This window comes from Cyphomyrmex costatus, unplaced genomic scaffold (assembly GCF_001594065.2).
Source record: "Cyphomyrmex costatus isolate MS0001 unplaced genomic scaffold, Ccosl1.0 scaffold882, whole genome shotgun sequence".
Lineage (NCBI taxonomy): Eukaryota > Metazoa > Arthropoda > Insecta > Hymenoptera > Formicidae > Cyphomyrmex > Cyphomyrmex costatus.
In genome coordinates, this window is record NW_017280466.1 from 423,611 (window position 1) to 437,111 (window position 13,501).

Below are 13,501 nucleotides of genomic sequence, written 5' to 3' on the forward strand. Positions count from 1 at the left end.
ATCGATATTTTAATAACCATTAGTTTAGAACCATTAGTTTACTAACGTTTGTTCATTATGTTTCTACAATAACATTTTTATTATATTTTGAACAGCATTTATTATTGTATTATAAATTACTATTATTGTATATATGTTATGTGTATTGTATTAAATTGTATAAAAGATTACAATAAAAGATATAATATTACATTGAAAAAGTTAATGTAATACGATTAGAGAAATATAATAAAATATAATTAGACATATAAAAATAAAAATATAAAACAAAAACATACCTGCAAAAACGGGCTACTAAATTTATAGTGACTTGTTTTTTTACAGGTGAATAGGAGAGACTGAGGTGGGTTGAAACACTAAAGGTGAGTTGAAACAACAACGATATTTCGAAATCAATACTAGTCGATAATCAGGCAATAGTGCAATTTTAATATACAAACTTAATTAACAAAGATTAGTTTGTCATTATATGTTGACGATGTGTAATGAATCAGTCTCTCTCTGACGTTCGTGGCATCAAATTAACGTAAAGTAAGTTGTCGTAATGTTTTTTGGAATATATTGGGAATGTGCATTAATTTTAAGGGATTTTTTGGTAAAAATACGACTATATTTGTAAAAAAAAAAAGGTTACAAATTAATCATTCAAAATATTGTCCATCGTTAGCCTCTACTTTTTCCTATCTTTCTAGTAACAGGTGGATTCCACGTTGAAACAACGACACATCTTTTGAGATTATCCATGAATCGACCCATTTTTTGGTATCTTTATAAGAATGGAAGCGCTGCTCGGACAGGCCATGAGTCCATCAATCGAAATAGATAATCGGAAGGAACAATATCTAGAGAATACGGTGGGTGTGGTAGGACATCCCAGTTAAGCGCTAACGTTTCCTCGACCACGTTTCGCAACATGTAGCCGAGCGTTGTCGTGCTGGAAAATCACTTTGTCGTGTCTTTTCGTGTAATCTGGCCGTTTTTGCTTCAATGTTCGGCTCATTTGCTTCAATTGTTGTTGGTAACGTTCCCCAGTGATGGTTTCGTTTGATTGGAGCAGCTCATAATGCATTACACTCAGCTAAATACAGAACATAAGCTTATAGCGCCATGAATATTTGGCTTTGTCGTCGATGATTTTTTGCGCTTCGAATTATCGTAGCGTATCCATTTTTCATCACCCGTCACAATACGATGCAAAAAAACTTTTTCTTTTGTATCTTTGAAGTAACATTTCACAGGTCATTTTGCGCCTTTCGACGTCCCTCGGCTTTAGCTCGTACGACACCCGATTTCCTTGTTTTTTAATCATTCCAAAAGGAGAACGAAACAATCAAAATAATGTCAATTTGACGTCATATTGACCGAATTTAGTCATTTTTTGATCATGATAAAAATCTCGATCTCAGATGATAAAATAAAAAGGATGACAGGAAAAAAAAGTCAATATAAAGTCATTTTTAAATCATTTGAGATCGAGATTTTTATCATGATCAAAAAATGACTAAATTCGGTTAATATAACGTCAAATTGACATTATTTTGATTGTCTCGTTCTCCTTTTGGAATGTAGCGCTCAGGACCGGCGCGTGCGCCTCACTTACGTATATCTACCTAATCTGTGACTAATATGGTATTCATAAGTCTTTTAAGACGCTCATACGGCTTTGTTATGATTAGTTTACGACATCTTAAGACTGTATTGAAGATATCTTATCTTCAATAATAGGAAAACTATGAACAATATCGGCATTTCACCTTTTTCCATATTGTACAACAACAGTTCAAAGATTTTGACAAACTTTCTGTAAAAATTTTGCTGAGTGTATTATTAAAACTTGAGAACATCTTTCTACATCATAAGTACTTACGAATTGTATTGTCTGCTTTATTATTGTAGCTTCAGCTGAACAATTTTATACTTTATTTTTAATCACTGTTACAAATGCATATATCATACATATACTCGCTGCAGTAAATTATTCTTTAAGTTTAATGATACTATTTAACTATCACATAATTATACAATATTTGAAATATTAGAACACTCACAGTTTGCGAAACATATTACTATTTACAATTTGTCTTTATTTTCAAATTTTTTATTCATGTAATACGTAAGAAATAAAGGCAGTATTTATTTTATTAACTTTTCATTATTTATGCAACATAATATGAAGAAAGGTCAAATGCCAATATTATTCATAGTTTTTTCTTATTTTATTATTTAAGATAAGATCTTAATTAAACAAGTATAAAAGGCTATACAGAGACATACGCTGTTAACTGAGCGCGGAAAATACAAAAAATTTTTTAATCTAAATGTAAGATTTTTTGTATTTTCCGCGCTCCGACTCTGTGTAGCCTTTTATACTTGTTTAATTTTGATGTTTTTTTTTTTAACTTTAAAGAGTCTGTAATTCAATTTAAATTTACTTCTTTTTATTTTGTTTATAAGATCTTAAGTACAGCCTTAAAATGTCATAAACTAATCATAACAGAGTCATATGAGCATCTTAAAAGACATTACTTATCAATACTAGTCACGGACAACACGTGAATGAGGCGCGCGCGTCGGCCCTGAGCGCTACATGGATCACGCAGCGCTTATTCGTTAACTTTAACAAGCTCTCTTGCAAAAACTATCTGTCGGACGCAATTTTGCTAAAAGTAAAAAGTTTATTTTAGCATAAAGTATTCATGTCCTGTACTCCGCGAATTCGGATCATCCTGTATATAGATTTTATTTAAAAGAATCGATTGCTCGCGGATCAATTGATTTCGATCAAAAGACCAAAAGACAAACAGAAACAAACAGCAAGAAACAGGAAACAAAAGGCACATTGTAGAATTAGTCTAATATTCACTCCTATCCTGCCATTCCTGCCATAATGCTGTACATATCTCGTGTACGCGGATTTACGTGATTTTCAAATCCATGGGAAACAAGATCGAGCTCTAACATAAATCAAGAAAAAGAAGCAGAATCTCTTGTAATTCTCGAATCGAGCATGCTCGTATACCTGTATAGTCGCGCGACATCGCAATTCACGATTGTAAGGTTTTGATAACATCGCAATTTTGACTAATCCATACGGCGAATCTCACGACGCAATTGCATTTTCCCTTTTTTTTTTAGTACTTCGTTTGGTTTGGTCGGATTGGTGTTTGGAGACCCTGGCAACCGTATGTTCGAAGCATCCGCCAGGGTTCTTTTTTTTAGGACTGGAATTAATAAAAGATGAATAAAGGATTAAAAAAAAACAAATTTTAATCTTAACATTAAATTTGAGATAATTATGATAAAAAATATAAAATTGTTTCAATCCATATCTTCGTCTCTTCTACGTATATTTACAAAGAAAAGAGGACCGCCAATAAAATCGGCGAGAGTGGAGGGTCTCTAGCTTGTTCTTATAATTCATATTTACTTTTATAATTTATATTTTGTATAATTTTTATATGGTAATTTATATATTTCATAATTTATATTTATTTATTTTTAAACATTGATTATTTTATATATTGCAATTTATAACTATTTGACGGAAATTACTGACCGTGTCCGAGATTTATGCGATTCTTTTTGGATTTTTAATGCACATCAACGTAAAATCAAGCTGGTTAGAATGTCTAAAATTTTTGCAGCATTATATTCATCATGCTCGAATGTACTATGTAATCATTTTGGTCCAACAAAATTATTCTGAAAATTGCATCTAGATTTAGATATTGTGGCAAAACATTTTTCTCGTACATGCAAATAGAGGACCATCAATTGAAATCGTCGGGGATGAAAGAGTGCCCTTATAACTTGATTTATACTAGAGATTTTTTTAACTTTAAATTAAAAATATATTATATATATTTTGTTGATTAAAAATTCAGTTTATTCTCTCTAATAGCACATGTATTTAGTAAAATAGCTAATGGAAGTAATCTTCTCAGTATTTATTTTTTCTTTATGAATTTTAAATATTTTTATCCTGAGAAGAAATTCATTTAAATTCTGATTTATATAATTGTTAAATTTTACGTAAAATATTATAATGTTTGTATAAGTAATAGTATTTTATTAAATTTTGATGTGTAAAGTAATTCGTATGAAAAATTATGAACAATGAAGAAGTAAGAAATAAAACAGAGGCTTTTTTAAAAAAAAGAGAAAACTGCCGATTATGACCGGTGGGGATAGAGATGATCTTTGTTGGTCCATTTTCATAGGACAGAATTTTAGCTAAAATTGAAAATGTAATTCAATTTAATTATAAAAATCTAGGCCGAGTTTGGTCAAAGTACATTTAGTTGCAACTAATATCCGGTAAAAGCGAAGCAATCTATGTAAAAAAGTAAAAAAATTTTGCGGGAACAGCTGTTTCATCTAGCTATTTGAATTTAACAGACCAGCTGAGAGAAAGAAAGAAAAAGAGAATATAAAAGAAGGAATGAAACGTTGCAACTAATAATATTCAAACGAAATTCTAAGGATGTTTATTGTATTGTGTTTTATTTTCTTCAATCTTTATATTCTTTATAAATTTCTGTAATGAGTAATATAATCGTTTTTCAAATGTACACAATTTCGAATCAATTAAAGTTAAGTTATGGATTGATTCAATGGAAAAATTCTCGTAAAAATTTTGAAAATATTGTATTAAAAATTATATATTTGTTTTATATATATATATACATATATATATATATATATATAATACTTTACTAAATTTTTTACTTTGCCATATTGAATATATTAATACTAAAATGTATGTAAATGAGTTTATGTAATTTTTTACTAGAGAAAATATTCAGCGGTTTATTTAAATTCATGACAAAATGTTACAATAATTGGCTTGCGTTGGATCTGTATTATAATATAATTAATGAATGTGATTTTAATGAAATCATGTTTTATGATCAAGAAAGAGTAATCTCAAAGAGTGTTAACTGCTCTGTTAACTATTAGATTAAAGTTTTAATTACAGTAGCACAAAAACGTATAATAAAAACGCCATTAAACGGTAAATGAACTAAGGCTTTACGGCAACTTTTTCATTCTTGGAATTCTCAGCAGAGAGCGGCTTTGCCGGATAAAAATAAATGCTAAATCGATAGCAAATATGCATCGAAGAAAATCTTTTCTGTGCTAAACCGTCTACAAATTTCAAATCAGCATTGAATATGTACTTCAGCATTGAATAATATTTACTAATGAACAACATCGTCATGAATAATTAAATAATCAAGTTAACATATTTCCTCCAATATTACACTTTTAAAAATTACAATATTATTATTTTCATGTTTATTATACATTTTTGAGAAGTACAAAACACATTTACGCGATAACTAATCTAAATTATAAATTATTCATAACAAGAACGCGAAGAAACCCTTAAATCCCAGTTGAAATTATGGGTGAATAACTTTGTTCGTTTCCGAGTGTGTTCTGGCGTTAACGCACTTAAAACTTTATTCGAACATTTGGAGAAAAGGTGTTGCCATCCTCGGGGACTCTATACTGACGAAATAAACGCATTTTCTACCTTGAGATAAAAGTTCAAGGAAACTGAAGACGAAGACAATTTCGTATCTATTTAAAACAATGTGTTACTATAAGCGATATAAAAAAAATCCGCTGATGTCGCGCGCGGACGCTTATTTTCTCATGTATATGCACGCGTGAATCCGTAATACCTATATACGTATACACGCGGCGCACCCCATCGATGATCACGTTGCGTACGCGATCCGTACTCTCCCTTAGTCTCAAGGTGGAAATGGGGGTTGCGCATGGCCGTGAGTGAAGAGAAATTTTCGCGAATCGATAATATGCGACCAGCTGTAGCAACGGGTTAGTCACACAGACGGCTTGCCATCGTTGCTTGGTCCATCCGCAAAGTATTATCCCCAAGCTACCCTCTAGCGCCGCGTTTCCTCGCGTTTCGGCACGTCGCTCACTCACGGTTGGAATTCTTTACATCGTTTATGTAATTCATGTTATCCTGGAAAACCAATTCTAGACACTCGAAGTATACGTTTCTTTCAACATATCATGATCCTGGCGTACAGAAATCTATGACCTCATGCATGTTCCCCGATAAATCGATAAATCATGATTTTGATCGCATAATATATCGTACTCTAGCGATTACGATATGGTTACGTCACAGGCCACACTCGTGTCTAAAAACCAGACAAAAATAAGACATCTTAAAAACATCTTATGCCTCAATTTTAGACCTTGTGTTGTCTAAAGTATACATTGTAGGGAGAAAAAGAAAGGGATGAGGACTTGTGTCTAAGGGACAATACTCTCTCTCTTACAAAAATTTAATACTGGAAGATAGTGATTAACTATTTATTTTGAGTATTAATATTGTTTGGGATCGGTTGTTCCATCTTCAGATAAATTATGTGTATATAGTAATTTACTTATTAAACAAAAAGATAGAAGAATAAGAGCATAAGAGAGGAAGAGAATAAGACAGTGAGCTGAAGTTTATCGAAAGATGTAACAACTCAGCCTCAGTGTTTTAACTTAAAATAATTTTCAATATTAATTGGATTTCTGTAAGAGCGTAAGTGTTAAGAATACGGAATAGTTGAAGGATTGACATCGGGGTTGTTGCGATAATAAACGTAGAGGATGGTCTCTTTCCGCCGGCCAGGGAGAATGACGGGAGTGGACTAAGACAACAGAATTGGTAAAACAGCACGGTTGCCTCTTACCGTCGCATATGTACGTCTCGAGATAAGATACAAAGCGAAGACGCGAACTTCGAGCGGTATTGTGTTGTCACGTGCAACCACTCGTCACCCCGCGGCTGCAAAGTGTTAGCCCACTGTTAGACCACCTTTCTTGACATACAGCCGGCGGTACTATCCGCTCTCCGTTCCTCCGAGGTCAGTGTATCATCTTGAAAACTCGACTGATTTGCCATTTGCAAGCTCCTCCGATCTTCGTGATGATAAGTTTGATTTTAGATAGAAAATAATCCTGAAATTCGGCTGTTGCAGCTTCTTTTTCGGTAGTTTCTTTGTTTGAAGAATCTCTGAATTTCATTTTCGAAAATCCTCATTTTCAATTCTCATAGTTTGATTTTTAGGGAAACCGTATTTTATGGAATATTTGGTTTATAGATGCTGTTAAATCAGGAGGACGCGGTAGCGTCTCTCATCAGATATATTTTTGAAATTTAATTTTTTATATTTATCTGTAATTTTTCTTTGGAGTTTTATTTAAATAATTTTGATTTCAAAGACTCGATAAATTTTCTCTAATTTGATTTGTCCTTTTTGTATGTACTGTGATACATCAATTCAACACTTCATCTATCTTTTAGTTTATAGCTCTCGATTTATAAATTCCTCTCGAACTTTAGCTCCGTACATTCTATGTCTTGATATGTCGCATCTTATTGATTATCAGTAAATATAGTTGCAATAAATATAAATATTCCTTTTTTATCTTAAAACTAAGACAAGTTACATAAGTAGTACAAAAAAATATATAAATACATTTTTATTATATTACATCTATATAATATATGTATTAAACAATAATAGTAAATACGTTTTTAATTCTAATTTGTGTTATTTAAAAAAATTGGAAATACCTTTGACGTACTTTTTGTACATAATATTTTCCTATTGTTATTTATAATTGTTTTTACATTTTGCTACATTTTCAGATTTTTTTAATTTATAATCAAGCTGTACGTTTAAACAACATCATTTCTATTAATCCCGAAATTAAATTGCGTGTGTAATAATATTACAATATAATGAGCAACAGATTATTGATTCTAATTCGATAATGCGATGAATTTCACCGATACTCTATTCGAATGTACTATCAATTACAACCTTGTAATAAAATCATAGAACCTAATATATGTTAGCATTATGCTGATGTCTTTCTGTATTTGACTTAAATTGAATATAACTGTTCCTTATTATATATAACCACATAATATTAATTGTTTATATTGATAAGAAATTAAATAAATACATTATTTGATAGTAGCGAAATTTACATGTAATTCTTGACAGATCATATTATATTCAATCCACTTCGTATATATATAAGTACTAGTCTATCTTTTATATAAAACAGTACAGTTATTCATACATATTTTGGATAACAATAAATGTTTCGTAAAACTTAACGCGGTTAAAGATTCCATTTCATTAACTTAATGTCTAAACTTGATGGTTCACAGTATCCTATGTCCTGCATTGAAAGGAGTCTGCGTATTTTTGGTCTCTTGACTGTATAATATTAGTAGATAATATTTATAATATATGTACAAACCCGATATCGGCAACAATGTTGGCCATTTTACAATATCACCTGCACTTACTATTTAAATCATTAAACTTAGTAAACTTATCTAAATATGTATGTATATGTTACATTATATTTAAATTTTGATAATTGAATAATAATAATTGCAATTTTTTTTATTCAATTCAATCAAATGTGAAAATCAAATTAGACCACATAAAATTTCTAAACTATGTAATACACAAAATAATGTTTTGTTAAATAGAATTAGAAAATTTGTAGTCTTACCTAAATATATAGGTATTTAATTAAAAACAATTTTAATTAAGAATTAGAAATCAAGGAATAACGCATAGTTCTTGAAAATAAAAAAAAACAGATCGGGTAATTATACATTAGTATATACATTTCATTATACATGAATTTTTGTTTCATATAGGTTAATCAAATTAAAAATATCTCTCAAAAGATGTTTGTAATCACATATAAAATACTAAAAATTATTAATCTCTTTGTACAATACATCACTATATGTGATACTCATCGCAAAAAGAAAATGATAATGTTATTACGTAATTCACCAAATACATATTAGACAAATTAGTGCGAAAGAATATTTGCATAAAGCAAAGTCGAAATATCATTATTCAAAAAGAAAAATATAATTTTTATATGTATTAAAAATACTACCTAATTTTAGATTATTTATATATTTTCATTTTTACCATACGTCGCTTTATGCTATGCGCACCATAGTACTAACGTATCTTTCGCGAAAAAAAGAAAATTTTCGCAAGATACAAACAACTTGTAACGTATACTTAATGATAGTCACAGCTGTGTCAGACCATTATGTAATAACATCGTTTTTGTTAGAATTACTGGCCGTCACCGACGCATTATCTGAAGTCTCTACATAATAGTCGGAATTCGATATCACGGAATTTGCCATGATCCCGCGTCGTGTCGGTGCGATTTGAATAGGTGTTGAAAATGATTGAGCGTCCGCGTATAAACTCACCATATGATTAGTACTACTTGTCGAATGTTCCAACTCTTGTGATTCGCCTATAGATTAAACAAATATCTTGTGAACATTTTTCTTAACAATGTTATGTACAAGATAGTGAGTATAATAGTCTTTACCGTTTATACTATGTGTATCAGATACCAAAAAAACAGTGACATTGGATGGTTCACCGGCACTAGTACTAACGCCATCCTCGGTAGTAACGTAAGACTGTTCAGAATCGGAGCTATTATCACTAGAATTATTACTGTCGTGTCTAGCTTGTGATCTCCTAGCTCTGTTAAAAGGATTTTCTCTTTGCCGCGTAAACGTTCCTCCTTGTGTACCTAAAAGAACATTTCTCTTTGAGTTTTGCAACAAATCCGCATTATTTATTGATCATAAAAAATAATCTTGTGTGTACCTTGGTGGCCGTCGCGAATAAGAGGTGCTGTATCATCGTCCGAATCACTTTCATCGGTCACAACTTGCTCATCAGCTGCAAAAACCTTCCTTTTGCAAACAGGACAAACCCTTCGATTTTTTGTCAACCAAGGGTCAATGCATTTTGAATGATAAGCTGAAATTAATGAACAAATACATAGTAGTAGTTTAACAATTTGCAAACACAGGACAAACCCTTCGATTTTTTGTCAACCAAGGGTTAATGCATTTTGAATGATAAGCTGAAATTAATGAACAAATACATAGTAGTACTTTAATAATTGTAATAGAGATGTTAAATAATTTGTTAGAAAAAACGTACCATGTGCACATGGTAAAACTCGTAATTTCTCTCCTTCTACATAATCGTCCAAACAAATGGCACACGTCTCATATGGATCACCCTTTGTATACTTGTGTATAGGAATCTTTTTTAAACTAGAATTAGGTAGCCTGTGCCTCCGTTGTCGTCTTCTGTCTTTTATGCATCTGACAATCTATAATATGCATACGGTATATTAAAATCGGTAAAATATATTGTACGGTAAAGTATTGTGCGGTATTTTATTATCACGTTTAGGACTTACCATAAAAATAACTATAATTAGAAAACATATTCCAACAACAATAGCGAAAGGCAAGAGCAAATGGGTGTTAATATTGAATGGCAGATCATCATTAATTACTATAAAATATGGGGTATTGTATAAATAATTGTCTTTAATAACAATTCCCGTAATTTCACTAACAAACACAGATGGTATCAAAATTCCTACGGAATCCTTTGCTGACATCGGTTCTAAAATAAGATAATCATTTCTTTGCCATGTATTCATTGAAATAGACAATGTTTTAGTGTTACTATCATTAATATGTGGTTAGCTTACCTAGTTCATTGCTGTTTACATTATGAATAATAGCAGCATCATATCCAGCTTCCTGTGCCATTCGAACTTTAATTTCAAAGCTACAGTTATAACGTCGTATTAACGCTATCCAATTACTAGTGGTATTATTGTATGGCGGAGCCCGTATCTTGTGGCACGCAGTAGGAGGATCAGCATGAACCACTAAACCCTAGTAAAATTATACAACACAAAAATTATAGAGACATATAGAAAAATATATATTGTTCATTTACTACAATAACCACATAACTAAAAAACTATGACTTTTTGGTTACTTGCAAAAAAAAAAACAGAAAAGTAAAGAAAAATATATACTTTAAAGATATATTTTGTTCTTCTTATTACATCAATTATATATATATATTATTTCAAAATTAAAATTTTAATGATTCAGAATATCAGCTTTGTTTTTTATTGCTGCGATAGAACTTTCTTTTCTGCTTTTGTCAAATATCAAATATATACCTATTTTATTACGAGTACAAAAAGTATATACTAGTTTAGCTACACCAAACATTCAAACTCACTCTTTCTAGAAAACTTCATATTTTATCTATGTCGTTTTTGTAGTAAAAAAACACAATATATATATATATATATATAATTTATTACACAGGGTGTCCAGTGATGTATGGTTGATCAATTCGAGGATAATTCCAGGACATTTTAGATAAAAATTCTTATTTTTTTAGATCGATTAATTTTCATTACTTAATTTCTATTGATTCGCACAATATTATATTTTTTGAATTCAAGTTAAGATTCTATATAACAAATAAATTAAAACGCAATTAAATTTGAAGCAATATTATTTATTGGTTTATAAATAATATCAAACAAACATTCAATAATGATAATTTTTCTGTTACATTCTATTTTATAGTTGTAAATATTAAATCCAATTTTTCTATTAGTATTTGCCTTATTAAATCTTTAAGGGAGAGCAACTTTTCTTTTTATTAATGTATTCAGACATCACCTTATTAAAATTATTAATTTATTGGCGCTCTTCATTAAACAAATTTTGTACTTCAAAACTGCTTGCATCTTTTCCATTCGCAATCATCCCATCGTAAATGGCAGATAAAAAAAGAATGATAAAAATTCTAGGAGTTTTCTAGGATACATTAAATTCCAAGATAATTTCAGGATTCAAAGACATACAAGGAATTAGATACCCTGTTATAACAAATTACATTTATATCCATAATTTATTATAAAATAAATTCAACAACACATACCTTGATGCCTTCTGGAGGTATTATGCCCCCAAATTTGGCAGGCATATCACGAAACTCCTCTTCGATCTGCCTTCCATATGAAGTAAACACTAAAATATCCGCGTTGCTGTACACAACGTAGAAAATCAGGAAGATAAGCCATGACAGGATTTGGTGATTCAGACAGCACTGGCGCATTTTGAAATTGGTCTAAACCTTTTCATCAAGTTCAGTATCTCCCCAAGATCTTGTTCAAGTAGTTCATTCTACAGTTGCTAGATTTATCTTGCTAATATCATGAAGATTGACATTCATCACAGATAGAAAGTACATCATAAGAAGCGTAACCAGACTGCTCTGGAAAAGATAAATATATTCCTTCTTACTATTAATTCCAAAATCACATTCTGTTGCTCAAATATATTTTTAATATATTTCATAAAGTAGATCTCTAGCTTTTAGATATTATTCTAGATAATATTAATCTGTCTATCATAATTCTATGATAGACAAATATAATACTCATACTCTTAAACAAAATGATTCACAATACACGCCCTATCTAAACAAAATAAACAAACATGTATGCAGCTAATACTAAATGATCCCACAAATCACGCTAGGCGCATAATAATCAGCTGAGAAATCGTTCCGAAATCTTCGAGGCAAAGTCAACTTGTTATCCACGACTTGTAAGTGGATCTCCGCGCAGCTGCCTCTGTGGTCCATGCGATGGAGGGGAAGAGGAAGGAAGATATTCGACCTCGTTGATGGGAAGCACAGGAGGAAACACCTGTCTTCAACGTGGGAACAGTCGTTCCCTCCGTGAAACAAACTCGAGTTTCGTGTTGACGACTCTTGCTGGAAGACAAGCCGATAACACGTCGAAATGTACGAATTGGTACGAATCGCATGCGAATGAAACGCGTGCGTTGGCGTGCGTCGCGCGTGTAGAAACGGGTCATCGGGCTCGTTCGGAGCTGATCATAGATAACCGATGATGTCGCAAGGAGCGGCGTGATTTCGGCGCAGGAGGGACACGGATGATACATACCCAGAGGTCAATCGCGAGTCTCTCATCCGCACGCGACCATTAGTCACTCGACGTCGTCACGACGTGAACGTTCCTCGACCGACCGTTGACGGATAGTTCCTCGGGGAAGAGGGGAAAGGGGATCCTCTGTTTTCTTCTCCGCCTTCCTTTTCCTCCTCGAATATTCTTATCCGTCCAGGGAACGCTGCTGGAGTCTTCCTGGACTATCCCTGACACCCGACGGCTCGCGTGACCGCCTGACCGGGTGACGGAAGGGACGGGCACGTTACGAGCGTGAACGTCGCTTTTCGAGGTTAGCTGCGTCTCATTCTTCGATCAGTCATCCCGTGAACATCGGACGATGGAAGGGACGGTGACGCGAGTATACACAACGGTGGGATGGACGATCGACGCGACGTCGATCGATCGGATTAGTGTCGCTCGCCGTGTAAAAGAATCGAAAGGAATCGACTAACTATAATCAACTATAATTTACTATAATGAAACGAACTATAAACTGTCAGTCATCGCAGACTCGGCAGACTTAACACTTTACACTAATCGTGTACTAGTGTGTGACTCACGGCCAATCGTGTGTGTGCGT

At 32.1% G+C, this 13,501-nt stretch overlaps 1 protein-coding gene across 1 annotated transcript; it reads right to left on the bottom strand.

The window, feature by feature from the left end:
- Positions 1–9,112: 9,112 nt before the first annotated feature.
- LOC108781710 (E3 ubiquitin-protein ligase RNF13) lies at positions 9,113–12,965 on the bottom strand. The gene is made up of 8 exons (XM_018549768.1): positions 12,919–12,965; positions 11,886–12,221; positions 10,624–10,813; positions 10,324–10,535; positions 10,059–10,233; positions 9,717–9,872; positions 9,430–9,639; positions 9,113–9,351 (listed from the first exon to the last, which is right to left on the bottom strand). The coding sequence occupies exons 2-8, from the start codon at positions 12,060–12,062 to the stop codon at positions 9,134–9,136; spliced, it is 1,338 nt and encodes a 445-aa protein (XP_018405270.1). The 5' UTR covers positions 12,063–12,221; positions 12,919–12,965; the 3' UTR covers positions 9,113–9,133.
- Positions 12,966–13,501: the final 536 nt, after the last annotated feature.

What these genes read in the sequence shown, in the direction of transcription:
- LOC108781710 (XM_018549768.1), bottom strand. Translation starts at nt 12,062, where the DNA reads ATGCGCCAGTGCTGTCTGAATCACCAAATCCTGTCATGGCTTATCTTC. An exon ending in TACCTCCAGAAGGCATCAAG is followed by an intron (nt 10,814 to 11,885) that starts GTATGTGTTGTT and finishes TAATTTTACTAG; the next exon opens with GGTTTAGTGGTTCATGCTGA. An exon ending in AGTTTTACCATGTGCACATG is followed by an intron (nt 9,873 to 10,058) that starts GTACGTTTTTTC and finishes CATTAATTTCAG; the next exon opens with CTTATCATTCAAAATGCATT.